A 21715-nucleotide genomic window follows, 5' to 3' on the forward strand; every position below is an offset into this window, starting at 1 on the left:
GTTCGCTCTGCCTGTACTGTTGCTCATCGCTTCTGTGTCCTCCTCCTCGTTATCGCTGTGTCCCTGTCTCTGTCTCCCCTCTGGTGTCTCCCCCTGTGCTACCATCTCTGGTAACCTGTCTGAGTGCCTCCTGCCTATTGGTCTCTTTGTCTGTTCTACCTTAGGTCCTTATCTTCGTTGTTACCGTCTCTCCTTCTCTTGCAGCCTCCAGTCTCCGCCAGTCCCGAGTGCTCCACGTCCTTGTCCCTCTCAGGCTCCATGTTCGCTGTTACCTCCTCTCTGTTGCTTCTCTGACTCACTACCCTAGTCTCCCTGGTGCTTATGGGTCACCCTCCCAGGGCTGTGGGGTACTCGGTACCGGGCCGGTGTCAGTGGGATGTGTCACAGCAGCGGTGACCCGGACCATGGCCCTGGGCGCCCAAGTAATGGGGGAATGTAGTTAATGGAATGGAATAGTTCGTGATGCCACCTGTGGTGCTCGGCAAGGGAGGTGTTAAGCCGACGCTGCATGCAGATCCGCTGGGACTGATGGTAGGGTGCAGCAAGGGTGTAAAAGCACCCCACAGGTGAAGCTATAGTCCCAGGGCAGTGTAGAGGTGGATGGCACGGTGATGTAGCAGTGCCGTAAGGGTAGGAAGCAGACAAGACACAGCGGGGTGCAATTTCTGTACCTTTACTTGATAATTGCAGTCCAAGGTCCTGATTACAGATAGTAACGGAGCAGACTAGCCTGGAAGCAACTCAGGGATTCTCTCTCAGCAGACGGGCTGTGCAATATCCTTCCTAACGCTTGTTTGAATGAAGCACTCCAGTACTAAGTTACTCTGAAGTTCCTCCTGTCAGATGCTCCCAAGAACCTTACTTGCACGGCAGACAGCTGTAGCCTCTCTCGGGGACTCCTCTTTCTCTCAGTCCTGGCTCTCTATCCAAACTGCTGTTGTGCCTCAAGTCTTAGATGGGAGTAGGGCATTTACAGCCTCCTACTCTTCTGGTATCTGTTGTAGGACCGTAAGTGTTCTACCGTGGAGACCAGGCTCCAGTTCCGTGCGCTTGCAAGCTGAGGGAGCTCTCCTTCCTAGCTCAACCTCCAGCTTCTCTCTCCACGTCTCAGAGTTCCCCCTGCTGGCCAGGAGTGGAACTGTGTTGCATGTATAGATTGACTGCGAGAGAGACCCATCATTGCCTCCAAGCCTGGCATTACCCTCCCCTGGAGGAAGGCAAAGCCACTGTGGCGGCCATACTCCTGGGGGCGCCACATTTACCCAGTCGGCCCTTTGGCTCCGGCTGTCACGATTTCATCCCTTGTGGGCCTGCCCCTAGCACTCCCTGTATAGGGGGTGGCTCCACCTGGTCAGCTCGCCCGCAGGGGCTCTGGAGCTGTGACCCAGAGGGTCCACTCTGGGTTGTTCTAGCTTTATCTACCCATCCTAGCACAACCGTAACACCAATCTGATAATCTCTTCCTGCTCTATAACACCCTGCCTGCAGATCAGATCCCATTTTAATGTTTTGGACTGGCTCTCCGTTGCATTCCTTTTTGGTATTGTTATAGTGCCGGTAATAAGGAGGTGACTTGTGTCATTGCGAGGGGCTGTATAAAACCTCAGGCCCCATAATAAGTAAAAAGATTTCTACAGATGAGAAGAATGTGAAGTGGACTGAGAATACGCCTAGGGCAATCAGGTCATTCCCTGCCAATTTCGATGTAACCCTCATTTACTTCTGTGGATCATAGTTATTTGAGATGAAACTTCCTTTTTAGGTTTCGCTCTTATTTAATAAGAACAATAATTTAAAAGTCCCCAGCAGTAAACTAAACAAAGCCAAGAATTTGTCGATTCGCAGCGGCACTATGTAAATACCGAAAAATAAGAAACGTCAAACAGATTCTCCTAATCTACTGAATAGAATTAATACGGAAAGAATGAGAAAGAGCAGAAGGCACATAGTCTTCTACTCTGGTAGAAGTGTTTCAGCATTCACATGTCACTACTTTTACACAGTATTTTTATGATGTGGATTTCTACTGCGATGGTGTTTTTTTTTTATTTAAATGCATGCACAGTATGTGAAAAGCAGAGTGCCTCCTAACTAAAATAATATCCAGTAATTTAAGGCGTCTGTTTCGGACTAAGGCATCTTTCTGTAAAAAACAACAACATTTTTTAGATGATTTGATCTCATCTATTAATAAAAAAATAGCACTCTGGTACAACTCTTTGGCTAAGGATCTGTAAAGTTTTGTCGCATTTTTTCGACTCAGATTTGTCACAAAATGTTAAGGTTACCCTGGTACCAGCAAAGTACATGAGAAACCTGAAGTCTCATACACATATTGCTTAGTTTTTCCTTGCAGATTTGCAATAGATTTAAATCTGCAGCATGTCAATTCTTTCAGCGGTTTAGCGCAGATTTCACCCTTACTAATGAGTGGGGAAAAATCTGCAACAAAAACACATAAAAAATGCATTAAAAATGTTAAAAAAACGCAGTGTTTTTCCAACCAAGAGAAGCAGAAATGGTGTAGAAATTTCTGCACCAAATACTTAAAAAGTTGTCCAAGTAGTGGACAACTTCTTTGTTATACCTCTCACTTGGCCCCCATAAAATAATAACGCTAAGGCTATGTGCCCATGTATGCAAAAATTTCTGCATGAAAACCGGACTCCTTCACAGAAAACGCGCATTTTTTTCCTCACGTTTTGTGCGCGTTTTCTGCGTGTTTTTTTGCGCAAAAAATGCGCATTTTTGATGCATTTTTTCCGCGCGTCCCCAGACACATAGAAAATAGCTAAAAACGCAGACTTTTCCGCAAAATTAATGAGCATGCTGCGTTTTTCACCGCAAAGCGTTTTTTTCGCAGAAAAAAACGCATCAATATGTACAAAAAGTGCAAAATGCATTAAAATGAATGGGATGCTTCTTTTAAGCATTTTTGCTGGTAAAAACGCTTACACGAAAAAAATGCTTACGTGGGCACACAGCCTCATACTCACCTCCCGCGCTGGTGCTCTTCCCGTGCTGTCAGCAATCCATTTCCTGGGGCTCCTGTGCGGTTGTTGTGACAAGTGACGTTGACACCCAAGCAAAGGTGGCGTCACTGTCCCCGCCACTTGTCGAATTTAGCAGGAAGAGGAAGTCCGATATCAGCTGCAGCCCGGACTTCCTGTTCATGTGCAATTTGTCTTAAAGCAGGGTCAGTGACCCTGGTGCTGATTGGGTGCCGGTGTTACGTGTCACAACACCGAATGAGAGCGCCGGGACCACGAATGTCAACACCCTGGGAATGGCACCGGTACAGGAGGTGAGTATAGGCTTTTTTATTTTATGGTGGCCAAACATTTTGATCAAGAAGGGGTTGTCCCAGTAGTGGACAACCCCTTTAACATTTGCACATACCCTAAGAAGGCTAAGAAGAGCTAATCATATTTAAGGCAGGACAAAATCTTTTAGTAGGAGTTGATCGATCCACAGACTTTACCTCAGTAGGACATCATAGGCAATGTACTTAACGCGGCTGCCAAAAAATAGGTCATCAATTCAGGCGAAACAGCAGATTGGTGCAGGTACTGGGTGCTGAACCCCTCATCTGGTATTAATAATCCATTCTAAGGATAGTGTAAAAGTGGTGGACTGTGCTGTTGCGTTCTTGCCCCTAAAGACACCAATCGTGTTGTGTTGTATTGTAATGTGTCTTATGTCATGCGTCTTTGTATATATCATGTCATGTGAGTTGTGTTGTAATGTACAATGTGTAGTAGTGCTATAAATAATGTGGAATATAAGATAGGTAGTATGAGATGTAGATAGTTGACTGTAGTATAGGCAGTGCTGATAAGGTAAGCTATAGGTAATGTTTGGGACTAGTCCACAGGGCAGAAGTTAGTGCTAGGGAAAGTGACAGAGTTCCTGCTAGTTAGATAAATAGGGCTTGGAGAGTAAAGAGAGCAGAGCTGCATAGAAGGGTGATTCTAAGTGAGAGGAGACTAAGGACAAAGGATAGTGTGATCCTGAAGAGAAGTGACTGACGAGACGGAGTGGCTTCCAGAAAGGTGTCCTTGGATGGAACGCCAAGTCCCAAACCACGGTGCTTGTAGTGCAAGAAAAAGGTAGCAGACATAAGCAGGACTGAGTACGATGGACTAATTCAAGGGTTCCAGGGCACCAGTAGTGGAAAAAATAGGACGCAGAACCGAAGAGCAAGTAAAGAGACTTGCTGATCAGGACTGTAGTTTTAAAGTTGGGTTGTGTTGCAGTAGAGTACGGGGTCAGTCCTTGCTAGGCACTGAATGACACTGTGACTTTAAGGAGACCATTTCCCCTCACTGATTTGTGTGCACTTGGACTAGTCCTTTGTCCCCTGCAACTTGCTATGTGTTGGTTTTGACAAGAAGCAGTAAGTGTGAGAAGCCTTGTGTCTGAGGGAGACTGGGAGGACTGTTTTCTGAGTACTAACAATAAGAGAATGACAAATGAACTAATGGCTTCAAGGGAGAAAATAGTGCATGGCTACTGCAGGATTGATCACCAAGATCAAAAGGAAAGAGTCGCATTGCACATCCAGAGTAGTTCTTCCCGAACACCTGTAATCTGAGAGAGAATAAAACACTGTGTTACCAATCATCTCTCAAAGTTGAAAGTGGGAATGAAACTTGCCCAGATCTGGAAGAAGAGAGATCAGATAACCTGACAAAAGAGCTCAACACAACAAACTCGGCTCAGTTACAACAGGACCAAGTAATAGCTTCCGGACCTTCTAAGTGCTACAGAACTGTGAGTGACACCGGTCTTAACTGTGTTTGGGTGTAGAGCAAGATTTTTTTTAGCTATGACACTGTAGCATCTTGGCCCGATTATTAGTAGCCAGGTAGTAAGTTAGTAGAGAGTAGTTTGTGAAATTTGTTTATACTTTGTGTATTGAACTTTGCATTGACATAGCTGGAGCGCAGCCTGTGTGACACACTCCAGCTATCTCTTCTTGTATTTATTATTGCTATTATCATTACAATAACTGTTAGTCTTATTTTCCGGCATATAATTCTCTGTTTTTCAATAAAGCCGATGTTTTGTTTCTGCCTCCTCGTCTACTATACCTCATTTGAGTCCTGCCAGGCGGTGTCATTCAGACACCGCTACAGTAGGACAAAACAGTGTGCCTCACTATCCCTGGAGTAAACTACTGCGGAAAGATATTGAAAGTGAAAAATGCTTATTACTTTCAAGCAAACATCCATAAGACGTTGTATCTGCGATCCCTTGTATATAACCTTTATCAAGTTACCACCTAGTAAAGAGTTTGTGTTGGAATGAACGTCTCTCTCATTAAAATGTAAAAGACACAGTCCTACCAGCCCACACCACTTGTTACATGCGGCATGGACGGGCATGATGCCCTGACAGTTCATATCCATACATCCAGCCAGGACCGACACTTTCATGTAGCGTGCTGGGGCGTAAAAGGAGACAAGTGTCTCATCCACGGCTACCACCCCTCTCCTTTACCACAATAAGATAATCAAGTCTTGAACCCCATTATTACAATTAGGCCGGAGTCACACACAGCGTATAAAAATACTGTCTGTATTTTACGGTCGTAATACGCAGAAATGTTCCCTGAACAGTGATCCGTATGTCATCCGTTGGCAAGGCGTGGCTGCGTTTTTTGCGCATGTAAGCATCCGAATGAGATCCGTATTGCATCCTTATGCCGAGATTTTCTCGCCGGATTGCAAAATGGACATATAATGGATCCCAATGACAAGTTAAAACACAAACGAAAGAATATATATATATATATATATATATATATATACAGTTGTAGCCAAAAGTATTGACACCCCTGCAATTCTGTCAGATAATACTCAGTTTCTTCCTGAAAATGATTGCAAACACAAATTCTTTGGTATTATTATCTTCATTTAATTTGTCTTAAATGAAAAAACACAAAAGAGAAAGAAGAAAAAAGCAAAACATTGATCATTTCACACAAAACTCCAAAAATGGGCCAGACCAAAGTATTCGCACCCTCAGCATAAGACTTGGTTGCACAACTTTTACCCAAAATAACTGCAACCAACCGCTTCCGGTAACCATCAATGAGTTTCTTACAATGCTCTGCTGGAATTTTAGACCATTCTTCTTTGGAAAACTGCTCCAGGTCCCTGATATTTGAAGGGTGCCTTCTCCAAACTGCCATTTTTAGATCTCTCCACAGGTGTTCTATGGGATTCAGGTCTGGACTCATTGCTGGCCACCTTAGAAGTCTCCAGGGCTTTCTCTCAAACCATTTTCTAGTACTTTTTGAAGTGTGTCTTGGGTCATTGTCCTGCTGGAAGACCCATGACCTCTGAGGGAGACCCAGCTTTCTCACACTGGGCCCTACATTATGCTGCAAAATTTGTTGGTAGTCTTCAGACTTCATAATGCCATGCACACAGTCAAGCAGTCCAGTGCCAGAGGCAGCAAAGCAACCCCAAAACATCAGGGAACCTCCGCCATGTTTGACTGTAGGGACCGTGTTCTTTTCTTTGAATGCCTCTTTTTTCTCCTGTAAACTCTATGTTGATGCCTTTGCCCAAAAAGCTCTACTTTTGTTTAATCTGACCAGAGAACATTCTTCCAAAACATTTTAGGCTTTTTCAGGTAAGTTTTGGCAAACTCCAGCCTGGCTTTTTTATGTCTCGGGGTAAGAAGTGGGGTCTTCCTGGGTCTCCTCCCATACAGTCCCTTTTCATTCAGACGCCGACGGATAGTTTGGGTTGACACTGTTGTACCCTCGGACTGCAGGGCAGCTTGAACTTTTTTGGATGTTAGTCGAGGTTCTTTATCCAACATCCGCACAATCTTGCATTGAAATCTCTTGTCAATTTTTCTTTTCCGTCCACATCTAGGGAGGTTAGCCACAGTGCCATGGGCTTTAAACTTCTTGATGACACTGCGCACGGTAGACACAGGAACATTCAGGTCTTTGGAGATGGACTTGTAGCCTTGAGATTGCTCATGCTTCCTCACAATTTGATTTCTCAAGTCCTCAGACAGTTCTTTGGTCTTCTTTCTTTTCTCCATGCTCAATGTGGTACACACAAGGACACAGGACAGAGGTTGAGTCAACTTTAATCCATGTCAACTGGCTGCAAGTGTGATTTAGTTATTGCCAACACCTGTTAGGTGCCACAGGTAAGTTACAGGTGCTGTTAAATTAGAGAAGCATCACATGATTTTTCGAACAGTGCCAATACTTTTGTCCACCCTCTTTTTTATGTTTGGTGTGGAATTATATCCAATTTGGCTTTAGGACAATTCTTTTTGTGTTTATTCATTTAAGACAAATTAAATGAAGATAATAATACCAAAGAATTTGTGTTTGCAATCATTTTCAGGAAGAAACTGAGTATTATCTGACAGAATTGCATGGGTGTCAATACTTTTGGCCACAACTGTATATATACATATACATGTCATTGAGACACACACACACATATATATATATATATATATTTCATAGAGTTCTACATAGCATAATAGCCGCTATATCAATTGCCAGCTTTTGTAAAATCGTTACAAAACCTGACATGAAATGACACGCTAATGCTACCGGCCACACTGTAAACTACCGCTGACGACACTGAGGCTGTGCGGAGTCCCTGGCTGACCTGAGGTGAACTCAGGAGTGTGGGAATAAGTGCAGAAACGTTCCCACGCAGCCGGGGCGCCTGCGTAGACATGATTTAATTCATTCTGCAGTGGTTTATAGTGGGGCCAGTAGCATTAGCACTGGTCCCCTTTGTAAACTAGTTAACCCCTTGTGATGGATTGCAGCAGGGGACCTGACTAAACGGCGGAGAGGTATGTATATTGTTGGGGTTTTTTTTGTTTTTTTTTTACAGAACAAGGGATTTTTTTGGAATAGCAGAATAATAAATGTTGTCAAAAACTTTGTGTGATTATTCCATTAAAAGAATTTTTAATTAATGTGTGTGTTTTTTTAACCCTTTACTATTCTAGGGTTAATAATGGATAGGTGTCTTTTTGACACCTCTTCATTATTAACCCGGCTTAATGTCACCATTCAATAGCAAGGTGACATTAACTCATTATTATTAACCCATTAGCCACTGCCAAAGGCAATGGGAATAGAGAGGCTAAGTGCCAGAAAAAGCACATCTTATAGATGTGCCTTTTCTGGGGTGGCTGGGGGCAGATTTTTTTTAGCCAGGGAGGACAAAAACAATAGTCCCTCTCTAGGCTATTAATATCCTCCCTCACTCACTGGCTTTCCCTCTCTGGCAGAGAAATTACCGTGGGCGCCCACGCAATTTTTTTCAACTAAATTACCCGTTAATTTAACACCTACATGTCCAAAATTTTACACACATACCCTAATCTAATTATTAGTCAAAGACATATAAAAAGCTAAATGAAATGAAATGGCTTACTGTATGTAAACCATGTGTCATTTCATGTCGGGTTTTGTAATGATTTTACAGAAGCTGGCAATTGATTTAGCAGCTATTCTGCTATGTAGAACTCTATGAAATATAAATATATATATATATATATATACAGTATGTGTATCTCAATGACATGTACTGTATATATATATATGTATCCTATGTGTCTATATCTATTCTTTCTATTCACTGTTAAACATGTCAGTGTGATTTTACTGTATCGCAAAATGAATTGCCGACTTTTGCTAAAGGACACCGGTGCGTATTTCTCACAAGTCACACGTCTGGTCCATGTGTAATCCGTAGTTTTCTTGCCCCATAGACTTGCATTGGCGTATTACAAGGGTAATACGCTGACAATCGCAGCATGCTGCGATTTTCTCAGCCCGTATAATACAGCTGAGAAAAAATCAGCTGATGGGAGCTGCCCCATAGATTAACATTGGTCCCAGTGCGATGCGTTGTTTTTGCGCTTCGCACTTGTCCGTATTTCTCTTTAGTGTGACTCAGGCCTTTCCCTGTTGACAGAGGTAAACATGCTATTGGTGCAACCTGTGCAACCACACAAGAGCACAATAGGTAAGGGGGCGACTACTACCTCCAAAGCAGATGGAATTGCGCATTACAATGCACTTGTTCTGCCCATTCTGTGCAGCTAGATATTTTCAAGTGCTGTTACAGCTATGGCCATTAGGTGTCATAAGTTGCCCTTCTCTTTTATTCCTGTGATTGGAATCCTCTGTTCCCCGAATGGTTAATTGTTCAGAACCGCCCCTTCTTCTAGCCTTGGTCAACAACATGTAACCATTCTCCAGCCGTCTCCTGAGCAGCCCACGTCTTTAGCTCAGCTCTTTGCAAAACTATTGCTCTAACAAGCGGATTCCGGTAAGGATAATGCAATTATGAGTTATGCATCTCTGTTAGCAGCCATAATGCAGCCCCCTATGATGTTTGCATTGCATGCTCAGCTCCTGTGATGTTATTTTACTGTATGTTTGTTATAAGCATCCTCTAGTTATGCAACCTCTGTTCAGTGAGTGTAAGGCTATGTGCACAGGATGCGGATTCTGCTGCGTTTCCGCAGCGGTTTTGGCCCTGCGGAAACGCAGCAGTTCCGCTGACATGGTACAGTACAATGAAAGCCTATGGGTTTTCAAAAACGCTGTGCTCACGCTGCGGTTTTTTCCGCATGGTTTCGCTGCGGTTTACAAACCGCAGCATGTCAATTGTTTGGGCGGTTTCCGCAGTGCTTTCACACCTTTAACATAGTAGAGGTGTGAAACCGCAGGGCAAAACCGCAGACCAAACCGCAGGAAAACCGCAGGTCACTTTACCTGCGGTTTTACCTGCGTTTCCGCACGGAAAAACCCGCAGCGGAATCTGCAACGTGTGCACATAGCCTAAAGCTGGCAGCCACTAGTTGTGTTAGATATTTCTTTCTCCTTTGCTGCTGTGCATGTTATATTGCCCAGCTCTTATATAATGCATGATATCAGCATCCTGTATCATTGCTACTGTTGTGATAATACCCTGCATTGCTATTACCTGCCAGTATTGTATACTGTCTACTAGTACTGACATGTTGTATTATGTGTCTTTTGTAGTTTTTACCTGAATCATCCACACTTTGTACAACAACTCCTGATCTCATCTACTACTGTGTTCTACTATACCATCTGTTATCATCTCCCATCGTTGTCCATATTCAGTCTTGTTTCTGGGAGTGGATGAAAGGTTAAGCCGTATGCTGGAATCCACACAGCGTCATAAATGGAAGAAGGCAGAACAACACTATTGCGTCCATATATTGTTCTGCAGAGGGTCCCTCTTCTATCTGTGACCACTCCTGACTCTACAGCACTTTGTACACTAGAGACCATGTTACCCAAGTACAAAAAGAGCACTAAATGTAAACTGTAGCTAACTTCCAGACTGGAAGAATTAAAAAAATAGACACCACCCTTAGACTACCATGGAATATACATGAGCTATGAAGTAAAGTCATAAACTGCCAGCAATGTTGTTCAGTTTACTTATTGATCACCAGTTAGCATTTCCATATTAAAGTGTTAACTCCTAGGCCACCAGGGGACTTTCTAACTAACACATCAGACCACAAAGAAAATTATTTATTAACCCGCTAGATAAAGAGATATTATCCACTAAAGCTTAGACTACCAGATATTATATAATAATGCACTGGTCCACTAGAAATAGTTTATTCTACAAAATTGTCTATCTTCAAAAAAGTTCTCTTAGCTATGGAAGGAATAATGGTGCGTACTATGGACGAAAAGTAATGGAAACCACAAACTATTCATATCCATTGCTGGACTTAAATTCTCAGTTCATCTCTGGTAGTGCAACTTACTAGTTTTTTCTATTATTTCATTCTTGCTACTCACCTGAGGATTACATTTTTATTTAATCTGCTATATGGTTCCAGACATGTGGGCCTTTTCATTTTCTTAGCTCAACAAGATTACCGTAATTTTTGGTCTTAATAAGGTGATTATGCAGAGCAGCGTAAAAAACACCAACCCTCAAAAATCCACTGAGCAATACATCCTTGTTGAAGAACACAAAAATAAGCATTTAGGGACGACTAAATAACAAGACATGGAATAAATAATATCTCCGGAACCATATTGAAAATTAAAAGCAGAAAATTAAGGGGAGCAGGGGGAAAAAATAGGAGCAAAAATTGGCCACTTTTGACCTGCAGACAGGTCCTCTTTAAGTGATAGGTGTAGGCGTCGTTGCTGTATTTTCAGCTATATGGTATTAGTTCACGACCTTGAGTCCTGCTCACAAAGATTTAGCTTTTGCGTGTGTTTTTTCTAGCCAGAATTTAAAGTGGTTGCTAAACATGGGGAAAATATATGAAAAAGGATTAACTGTGTAAGGAAGGCTTCACCATCTACGGTATATAAAAAAATAATAACTATCTGAGCTAAATATAACAAGCAGCAGACGAAAACATCTTATGTACCTAAAAATTGTCATGCGGGAATGGCAGCTAAAGCAGTTGGATTTGGTGATGCAAAAGGAAAGGGCAGCACAAGCATCCAAGGTCAAATCATTGGATTCTTCGCAGATCAATTTATAAAAAATGTGGAGCAGCTGCTTTGTATCTGTTGGGAGAAGAAATAAGCGAAGAAAGCAACAATCTTGATCTCTGATAACAATGGGTCTCATAATGAAATGTCAGTAATCACTATTAGAAAGTGGCAGAGATGAAATTTCATAGTTATATTCTAAGAGATTACATCTAAATTACAGACGTAGCAAAACTCCAAAGCTTTGAAGTCTGGGATACAAAGATAAAGAGAAGGAAGTAACAGAGCAGCCCAATAATATTTGTTTCTGAGTTAGGCCATATTCACACGGTCAGTATTTTTCACGTACACAAAAAGGTACCAGTGTCATCAGTGTTTTGGATCAGTGTGTCATTCGTGGGTCCACTTTTTACCATCAGCGTGTCATCATCAGTGTGTCATCCTTGTGTCCACCTTTACCATCAGTGTGACCGTGTTTTTCACGTATGGAAAAATAAATAACTCACAAAGCCTCTACTATTCTTTGCAATGTTAAATATGGACAGAACACAGAGCGGACGCTGCCTGAAAGATAACTCTGACTCCAGAGCTTATTTTACATGAAGGGGAGTTACCAGTGTGAGACAAGTAACTAACACAGAATAGGAGAAATTAATTTTGTGTTCTTGCACATTTTTTTGCTTTTCTCTGAACTCTGCTGTATTGCAACAATATTGCAACCCTGCCTGACTGTGAGATGGAAGCTGAAGCCCTGAGAGGATGTGTCAGGATTAATCACAAACAGCTATGCAGTGAGATCAGGAGAGCAGAGAGCAGCTATTACACATCACATTGGTAACTCCCATTTTCATGTAATATAATTTCTGATGGCAGCGTTATCTTCCCAGCAACACCCTCCCCTTAGTGGAGGCAGCTGTTGGATGTCTTCAAGACCCTCATCAACTATGACTTGAAAGTCAAGGCCTCCAAGTGCCATCTATTGAAACCCAGAGTGCTGTATCTAGACCACATAGTGAGTGCTGAAGGAGTGCTTCCAGATCCTGAGAAGATTGCGGTTTTCCAGAAGTGGCTTATCCCAACTACTATCTAAGAGGTCAGAAGTTTCTTGGTATTTTCTGGATACTACCGCCACTTCATATAAAACTTCACCCATGGTTCCTGCAACCCTGCAAGAGCTGTTAAGTGGTCATTCTGCACGCAACACAAGAAAGAGTCCATCAATCTTTTGGACTGAGGCATTATATGTCTCCTTTAATCAACTGAAGAAAATTTTAACGAAGGCTTCTTTAGTTGGCATATCCTGACTACAACTGTCCATTTCACCTCTTTGCTGATGCTAGCAAGAAGGCTAGTAGCTGTTCTTGCACAAGTCCAAGGAGAAGGTGATTGCTTATGCCGGTCATTCCCTCAAACCAATAGTCATAATCCAGAGAACTACAGTTCCTTCAAGCTTGAGTTCCTTGCATTAGTACATTAGTGTGGGCAGTTACATTGACGTTCAAAAATTACTTGATGTTTATTCATTTCAGAGCCTTCATGGACAACAACCCATCGTCACACCTGAACACAGCCCGACTGGCAGCGCTAAAGCAGATGATGGCATCATGACTGGCAAATTACCAATTCACTATTAAATACAGAGCAAGCAAATCTAACACGATTGCTGAAGTGTTGTCCTGGCTTCCTACTTGTAAAGAGCCTGAAGGTGATGAATGGGAAGAAGTGGAGATGTCAGATTTCCACCTGATGTCGGTAGTGCAAGATGCCGTGTGTTGAGATGAGATACTTGTTCTTTATCTGATCAGCAAGATCAACAATTAATTTTTTTTTTGCCATTGCCACAGCATTACATTAACCAATCTCTTGTTTTTTTTACCTTTACACCTTAGATACATGTACAGTACAGATGAGCAAAATGATTCACAGGACCCTGATCCATTGGCCACATCGGAAGTCAATAGCAAGCAGATGAGAGCCCTGTGAACCATTTCTTACCTTCTGGCATCTCTTCTTATTATCCGGTCTGGTGTGTTCCATTTATGCTTGAAGATATCGTTGTGGTGTGATTCACGAATGATGTTCCACCGGGCATACTAAATAGGAGGGGTACCAGGAATGCTGGCAGGTAGACGGAGGTTGCGAGTGCTCTGGTTTGGCAGCCACAAATGCTTTTGCTCTTCTCTACTGTACAGCTTTGGTTACGGTCACTTGTTGTACTGTCTCTTGTTTCCTCTCAGACAGCCTTCTCAAAGACTTTTCATCTTTAACCTAGACCCTCTTCTCAGGACTTTGATTCTCTCACCCAGATGCTGTTCTGAGATCCAATCACTCACATGATTCTTCTAACGATATGTAGTAGGCAATCTCAATACGAGAAAATTAGACCACGCTTCAACCCCGAGTGACATCAAATTTGTTGCTCAGGGCCTTATGTGTATGATCATAGTATAATTGCCCCACACAATTTGATGGCTCTCCCACATCCCCTACACAACATGAAGGTCCCACAGCCCTCATAAACCCCCCATAGCACCCACACATAGTATGATGCCTCCACAGCCTCCCTCCTCCATACAAACAGTACTATAGCCCCAACAGAGCTCCACACTGTATAATGCCCTTACAGCCCCTCCACACAGTATGATGCCTGCATAGCCCCCACATAATATGATGTCCCATATTTTCAAATACGGTATGATTGCCCCCTACAGCCTACCACACAGTATGATGCCCTTATAGCCCCATTCTTAGTATGATGTCCTCACAGACCCTCCACACAGAATGCCCCCAACACACAGTATGATGTCCCATAGTTCCCTCACGTATAATTGTCCACCACACAGTATGATTCTTGCACAGCTCCCCAAATGGTATGATACCACATAGCTCCCCACACAGTATGATGGTTCCACACAGCCCCCCACACAGTATGATGGTTCTTCACAGCCCCCCACACAGTATGATGGTTCTTCACAGCCCCTCACACAGTATGTTGGACACTCAGCCCCGCACACAGTATAACAGTGTAAAGTAAATTCATATAACACAACTACTTTCCCCATTGTAAAGACAGCGTTCTTCCCATCCCTAAATAGACAAGATACTGTATTTCTTTTTCTTGTTTGCTCTATTGGCATTGTGGTATCTTTGGCATCTCGATAAGTTGTGTCATCTGTATTATGCATGTTTTTCATGAAAAGACTTCTTTTTTGCATGCCTCAGCATAAAGTCAGGGCCTCAAAAATATTTCAGGCAACTAATCAATGGACTTAGAATTTGCGGAAAAGTAAGTTTCTTTCCATCTTGGAATATTGTTAGATCATTTATGTACTAAAAAAAGACTAAACATCACCATACAGCCCTTGGGATAAGTTTTAAGGGACGGCAAAATACACAGAATTGATGGCAGCAAATAATCTAATTTGGTAGTCAGGAGGCTGCAGAATTATAATGTCATTAGACAGTATCCATCAATGTACCGTAAGTAAAATCCATAAATGTATTTATATGTTCACCGACACCTTTAAAATTATTGGTAAACTCAAACAAATATGAATGAACCGATGCGTAATTCTTAGTGAACGTTTTCTGATATTGAATAAACCTAACAATGGCAGTGGATAGAATGACTAAAGAAACACTTTATCATTATACTCATATTCAGACACTTGTAGGTGAAGGACATCCTATCCGTCACTTTTGTGAATGGTTATTGGTGCGTGACGTCAGCTTAGCTCATTCCTAGAAGAACTGTATAAAATCATAGACATCAGTCAAGGCTTTCCAGAATCTATCTTTGCAATCATAATCTTGGGATTGGATTTAGATGTTGGCTGCATTCGGCATCTGTGCTATGCCAGACAATGTACTGAGTGGGCACTGCAACAATATAAACAGTAGTTAATATAAAAGTAATACGACTCTCAAGGGCTTAGAACGCACAAAAAGTTCTTACTAATATAGGCTACAGGATACAAGAAGGAATTGTAAATTACTGCCATATTGCCGTAACCGCGGCATAATCAAACTACATAAGCTTTATTAGGCAAATGATACGCATGCTGTTTTCTTCCTATTTGGGTCAGAATTTTGCCTTAACCCACATAGCTGTTGGAGGAGCATGCAAGAGGCTCGAAAAGAAGATTTACAGAGACCAGAGAGAGTAGGGATAAGCAAAGGCGGAGGGACAAAGAGAAAGTTCTGCCGAGAGATCTGACATATTATAGACAAAATTAACTGCAACTCTAATTAAAATTTAGCCATCGGCATTTAGAAGAAAAAAAAACAAGCCAATAGTATCTCGGAGCTGTGATCTGTCTCTGAACATGATTAATTAATTCCATAGTAAGATTCCCTAGGCCTAGAATTGTATATTGGACCGCACAAACACACAAAGGTTTCTTATTCCTACAGTATATATGGCTCACAGCCTCTTCTACTTATAAGATATATGGTCAAATACTATAAAAGTAAATTCTACATCAACAGAATTCTTCACATAAGCCACTAAACTCCGTGAGCTGAACTGGGTCTCATGCTATGACAATCCTTAGCGAAAGGCCATGCAACTGCCTATGAGGTCCTTTTGAAAGAGAAGGTCCATCACTGCAAGATCGCTGGGGCTGCCTGGAGTGGCAAGATTGAATGGGTGAATAATGGTTATTTTATTATTTTACAGATTTTCAACCCTTGGCCAAAAATATAAGACAAACCCTTGAATTACTGTGTAATGAAAATGTATGAAACTTTCATATATAATTTGTGTGCTTATCCCAGACAACCCCTTAAAGGAGGGACAAACATTCCATTGGTGCAGCCGTAAAGAGGGTCTTAAAGTAAGAGGGCTCACCACTAACTCCAAAGCAGGTGAAATTTTGCATTATAATGAGCTATTGGACTACACAGGGCCCCTATGCTGTTCTTGCACAGGGGCCCTCTTCTGTCTGTGTGCGCTCCCGCCACACAATAAAAGAAAGAATAGCTCTACCTGTGGCCAAACAATTTTGTAACCCTGATGACGACACATGAAATTACTAGTATTTAAAGGTAACTTCAAATCACAGAGAGACAGAAGAATCTGGGAGTACAAACTCATGACAACCTTTCACACACCCTTTCACAAACATAAAGTATGTCAACCTTTCATGCAGGAATGATTGTGTCGCATGGATTTATGTCTTTCTACATCAACTAAGGAATATGCTGCTCAGACCATTTGGGGGCATCATAATCATGGACTAGACTTCAATCACAGGACAATAAAACTTTCAAACTCCTTATCTACAAACTGTTCTAATATTTACACAACTGTTTCCTTCCCATACTGATAGTTCTGCTACACGTCACTTGTCTTATCTATTGCATTATTCCTGTGTCCTGTTGTGTAGAAATATGTGATTCTTCAGATTTTGTGTTATTCTATGCCTGATGAAGAGACCTGAGTAGTCTACTGGCTATCACGATATAAAGATATGTATCTTTCATGTATATATATATAACCCTCCCTACAGAAACCAATTATCAACCAGCGAGAACAAAATGAAGTGCACATATGCATGGCCATTACAAATGATCCAGATGCATTATGACACCTAAGCTACATAGAAGTACTCTAGTGGTGTAGTCTAAGGCTATGTTCACACCATGTTTTATCTAATATATAAAGCTCAAAGTGTGTATGTATGTGTGTATGTGTGTGTGTGTATGTTTGTTTGTTTGTATGTCCGGGATAGGCATCCGCACCGTCGCAGCTACAGCCACAAAATTTGGCACAGTCACACGTCTGGACCTCGAGAGCGTCCTAAGCTATGTTGTGAGGCGAAATTTTAACCCCACGCGTTCCAATTCACCAAACAATTTTGCCCCTATCTACATACTGGGGGAAAAAGTGTGTGCCCGTCAAGCCCAGCCCCTCATTGTGATGTCACAATGCCCCTATTTGCATACTGGGGAAGCAGTGTGTGCGCGCCAAGCCCCGCCCCTCATTATGATGTCACAATGGTTGCCATGGCGACGCTGATGTCATCAAAGGTTGCAAGCCCCGCCGCCGCTCATTATGATGTCATAATGGTTGACTATGGGATGGAGGATGTGTGATGGGTATATGGGCACCGGACTATGGGATGGAGGATATGTATGACGGGTATATGGGCACGGGACTATGGGATGGCGGATATGTATATGGGCACAGGACTATGGGATGGAGGATTTGTGATGGGTATATGGGCACTTGACTATGGGATGGAGGATATGTTTGACGGGTATATGGGCACGGGACTATGGGATGGCGGATATGTATATGGGCACGGGACTATGGGATGGGGATGTGTGATGGGTATATGGGCACTGGACTATGGGATGGAGGATATGTATATGGGCACAGGACTATGGGATGGGGATGTGTGATGGGTATATGGGCACTGGACTATGGGATGGAGGATATGTATGACGGGTATATGGGCATGGGACTATGAGATGGCGGATATGTATGATGGGTACATGGGCACGGGACTATGGGATGGAGGATATGTATGATGGGTATATGGACATGGGACTATGAGATGAAGGATGTATGATGGGTATATGGGCATGGGACTATGGGATGGAGAATAGAATATGTATGATGGGTATATGGGCATGGGACTATGGGATGGAGAATATGTATGATGGGTATATGGGCACGGGACTATGGGATGGAGAATATGTATGATGGGTATATGGGCACGGGACTATGGGATGGAGGATATGTATGATGGGTATATAGGTACGGGACTACGGGATGTAGGCTATGTATGATGGGTATATGGGCATGTGACTATGAGATGAAGGATGTATGATGGGTATATGGACACTCGACTATGGGATGGAGGATATGTATGATGAGTATATGGGCACCAAAACTTCTAATGATGATTTTATAAAAACTGGGCTGCAGATTTCTTCACTGAAAGAATGTATTAAATCTGTATACGAGCGCCATTGTGGTAATGCCTTTAGTTTAATATGTATAACCCTGATGACAAGTTCTCTGTAATGCAGTGGCCATAATACTGGTTGGAGGCTAATGCAGGGGCAAGTATACAGTTTGGGGGCTAATATGAGGGCCATTATACTCACTCACTTATATTCTCACTTAAAAATGAAAATAAATTTATATAATTTATACAATATTGTATCTCTCAATGTTAAAATTAACGTACCCTTAAAATTATTGACTAGTCATGTCTTTGTCAGTGGGCAAACGTACAACTCAGCAAGGGATCAAATACTTATTTCCTTCACTGTAGGGGAGCTGTGGGGACATCATACCTTGTATAAAGGAGCTGTGGTCCACCATACTGTGTATAGAAAAGCTGTACCGTGGGGACCCAGTGGACATTATTAAATGCTAAGTGGGCACTTAAGCATTTGTTATAGTTATTGTTATAGGGGTAGTCAGAGTATTGTGGACTCCAAAGGGGCAAAATATCGACACTGATTTTTAAGGCATTTGCACAGTTTATTACTATTTTCTAGGGAGCAATTTTACCTCTAGAGGGCACAAAAGGGGCATTATTATTATGTAATGGCCGCAGTAGTGGGTATTATAATGTGGGGCAGTAGGAGGAGCGCCGTTATTGTGCTAAACAGCAGGTGCAGTTATAGGGACACATACAGCAGCAGTGGCTCAGTATTCAGGTATCAGCAAGATAAAGCATTTGGGAAGGTTGGGTATATATGGGGATGGTGCTGGAAATGTGAGACGTCAGGTGTGTCCACTATATGTCACCATATGGCGGTAATATAAGTGTGCTACCATAGTTGTAATCAAGGTTACTGGTTAGAGACCCACTGAGATGTTTTGCCCCCCCACCCCGAGCTGAATCCCTAGTTACGCCTCTGATAGAGTCCTATGGACACTTTTAGCATATACGGTGTATGTAAGAAGTTTTCAAAAAGTACACTATACAAGTAAGCCAGAAATGTGATGTGAAAATCCATCCCCTGCTTTATTATGGTTTTGATCCTTAAAGAGATGCCTCATGAGAAGTTACGGTGGCTCAGTGGTTAGCATTCAAATCCCACCGAGAATAATGTCTGAAAGGAGTCTGTATGTTCTCCCCATGTTTGCGTGGGCTTTCTCCTGGTTCTCCGGTTTCCTCCCACATTCCAAAGACATACTGATAGGGAATCTAGACTGTGAGCCCCAATGTGGACAGAGATGATAATGTCTGTAAAGTGCTGTGGAATTAATAGAGTTGTATAAGTTAGTAGAATAAATAATGATTAAAACAATTTTTTATATATAAAATCTAAAATCTTGTGATCTCCCTTGGTTACTAGGGCTCATAGTAGGTCATCAGTTACTGTTCTGTAGAGATCAGCAATAATCTTACCTTCATCACAGGCAATATTACAATAAATATTGTAAGGCTAAAGGGGATGTAGGATGGATCCATGATTCACAATATGTGTGTCACAATCCATGCTTGGATTGTGGCAGATCTGGCTCACATATAACCTTTTTTTTTCTTCAAGCCTCTAGCTTAATGTTAATTTAGCCCCCGGTGGCCGCTGGGGTTATTGCAACCTTGGTTGCTGCTAATGGGTTGCCCCCGGTGGCCGCTGGGGTTACTACATGTGTAAATTAGCCAGCAGGTGTAAACCCTCCCCTCCTTCCTATAAAAAGGTGGAAGCTGTATCCGGGTGCTGTACTCTGATGCTTGGAGAAATTGCAGCAGAGCAAAGCTAAGTTGTGTGTTTTCCCTGTTTTTTGTTTTCCCTAATGTTATATTAGTACAGCGGTGTGACCAGTGTCCGCACTAAACAGTTCCCTAGTAAGGGATAGGTGCAGGGCTAGTGAGGGATTCAGGTATCCTGGTCGGTGACAGGTGAAGAGCCTGTATAGGGAATGTTAGGAGCGTTCAGGGACACTGCCTCAGGGGAGTGCAGGAGGTCTCCACATCCCCGTTCCCTATTGTAGGGCCCACCGTTGTAAACCTGTCCCCGGTGTTCCCTTGTTTGTCTTGTCGTTTTATTTACCGACCTGTGGGTCACGTCACACAGGACGAGTCTACACGACAATGTGATGGACAGAGCTCACCTCCTCCCTTTCCCTGCACAATGACCTCTGCACAGCTTACTAAGTATGCCTATATTTCACAATAAAGTATGGAAAAAAGGATAAAAACTCTACAGTCAGAATATACAGTCAGAATATAACACAGTTTAGAACAAGGTACAAGTCTTAACCGGTCATAAAAGTCTGCAACCTTTCACTACAGTTAAAGTATATACATTCCTATATATGGTATCTTTTATTGAGAAAAAGAATTTAAAATGGAAGTGATCCACAGGTTGCTGTCAAATTGCAGTTTTTGCCCCCATTTATACAAAAAGGCGGTAATATTGACATTTCGGATTTTGTAACAAGCAAAGCAAAATAGACAATTTGACTGAGCGGTATCAACCCTCACAGTAGACCACAACTACATTTTACTTAATAGTATAAACACAACAATAGATATCCATCAACTATGTAACCTACGCTAGCATTAAGGTGGTGTTACCGCTCTACAGTGCATCTACTAGGCAATTTTAGCAAATTAAGGGAAGCTAATACACTGTGCAAAAGAGTGAAAGAACACAAATGACACAACGCATCAGAGATTAAATGAAAGATTCAAGTTGTAAATCTATATATAAATTGTATAACTCATTAGGAACAAAATCAATAGCCAATGGAAAATAAAATCATCAACCAACGGAGGGCTGGATTCCAAATCACCACAAAAATCAAATCAAATAATTGAAATCACAGGCAGGTCCAATTTTTGTAAATTTCCTCACAGCAACTCGGAATGTGATTCAGTACTGTGTGTATGCACCCCTGACAACATCTGGGCATGCTCCTGATAAGATAGCAGATGGTGTCTAGAGTTTTCCCAGATTAGGACCAGGACATCAGTGACCTCTTGAACAGTCTGTGGTGCTACATGGCATTGCTGGATGCACTAATACATAATGTCAGAGGGGTCCTTAATTGGATTCGGGTCTTCGGAACCTGAGGGTCAGTCAATAGCATCAATGCCTTCTTCATCCAGAAATCATCTAAACATTATGGCCATATGGAACTGGGTAGTGTCCGGCACCAAGGAGAACTCAGGAGCCACTGCACCAGCGTAACGTCTGACAATGGCTTTGAAGAGTGCATCCCAACACCTAACA

General features: G+C 42.3%; 1 protein-coding gene across 5 annotated transcripts in view; it reads right to left on the minus strand.

The window, feature by feature from the left end:
• The window catches only part of NGEF (neuronal guanine nucleotide exchange factor), a 257073-nt gene that overhangs the window by 103999 nt on the left and 131359 nt on the right, over window positions 1–21715 (minus strand). Inside the window, exon 2 of one of the 5 annotated variants that reach the window (XM_073581247.1) lies at window positions 11443–11584. The exons of the other annotated variants lie outside the window; for them this stretch is intronic. Coding sequence (XP_073437348.1) covers window positions 11443–11584 — 142 coding nt within the window. The remainder of the gene's footprint in view (window positions 1–11442; window positions 11585–21715) is intronic. 5 annotated transcript variants of the gene reach the window in all.

This window comes from Dendrobates tinctorius, unplaced genomic scaffold, assembly GCF_039654945.1.
Source record: "Dendrobates tinctorius isolate UK_male_01 unplaced genomic scaffold, ASM3965494v1 ptg000069l, whole genome shotgun sequence".
Classification (NCBI taxonomy): Eukaryota; Metazoa; Chordata; class Amphibia; order Anura; family Dendrobatidae; genus Dendrobates; species Dendrobates tinctorius.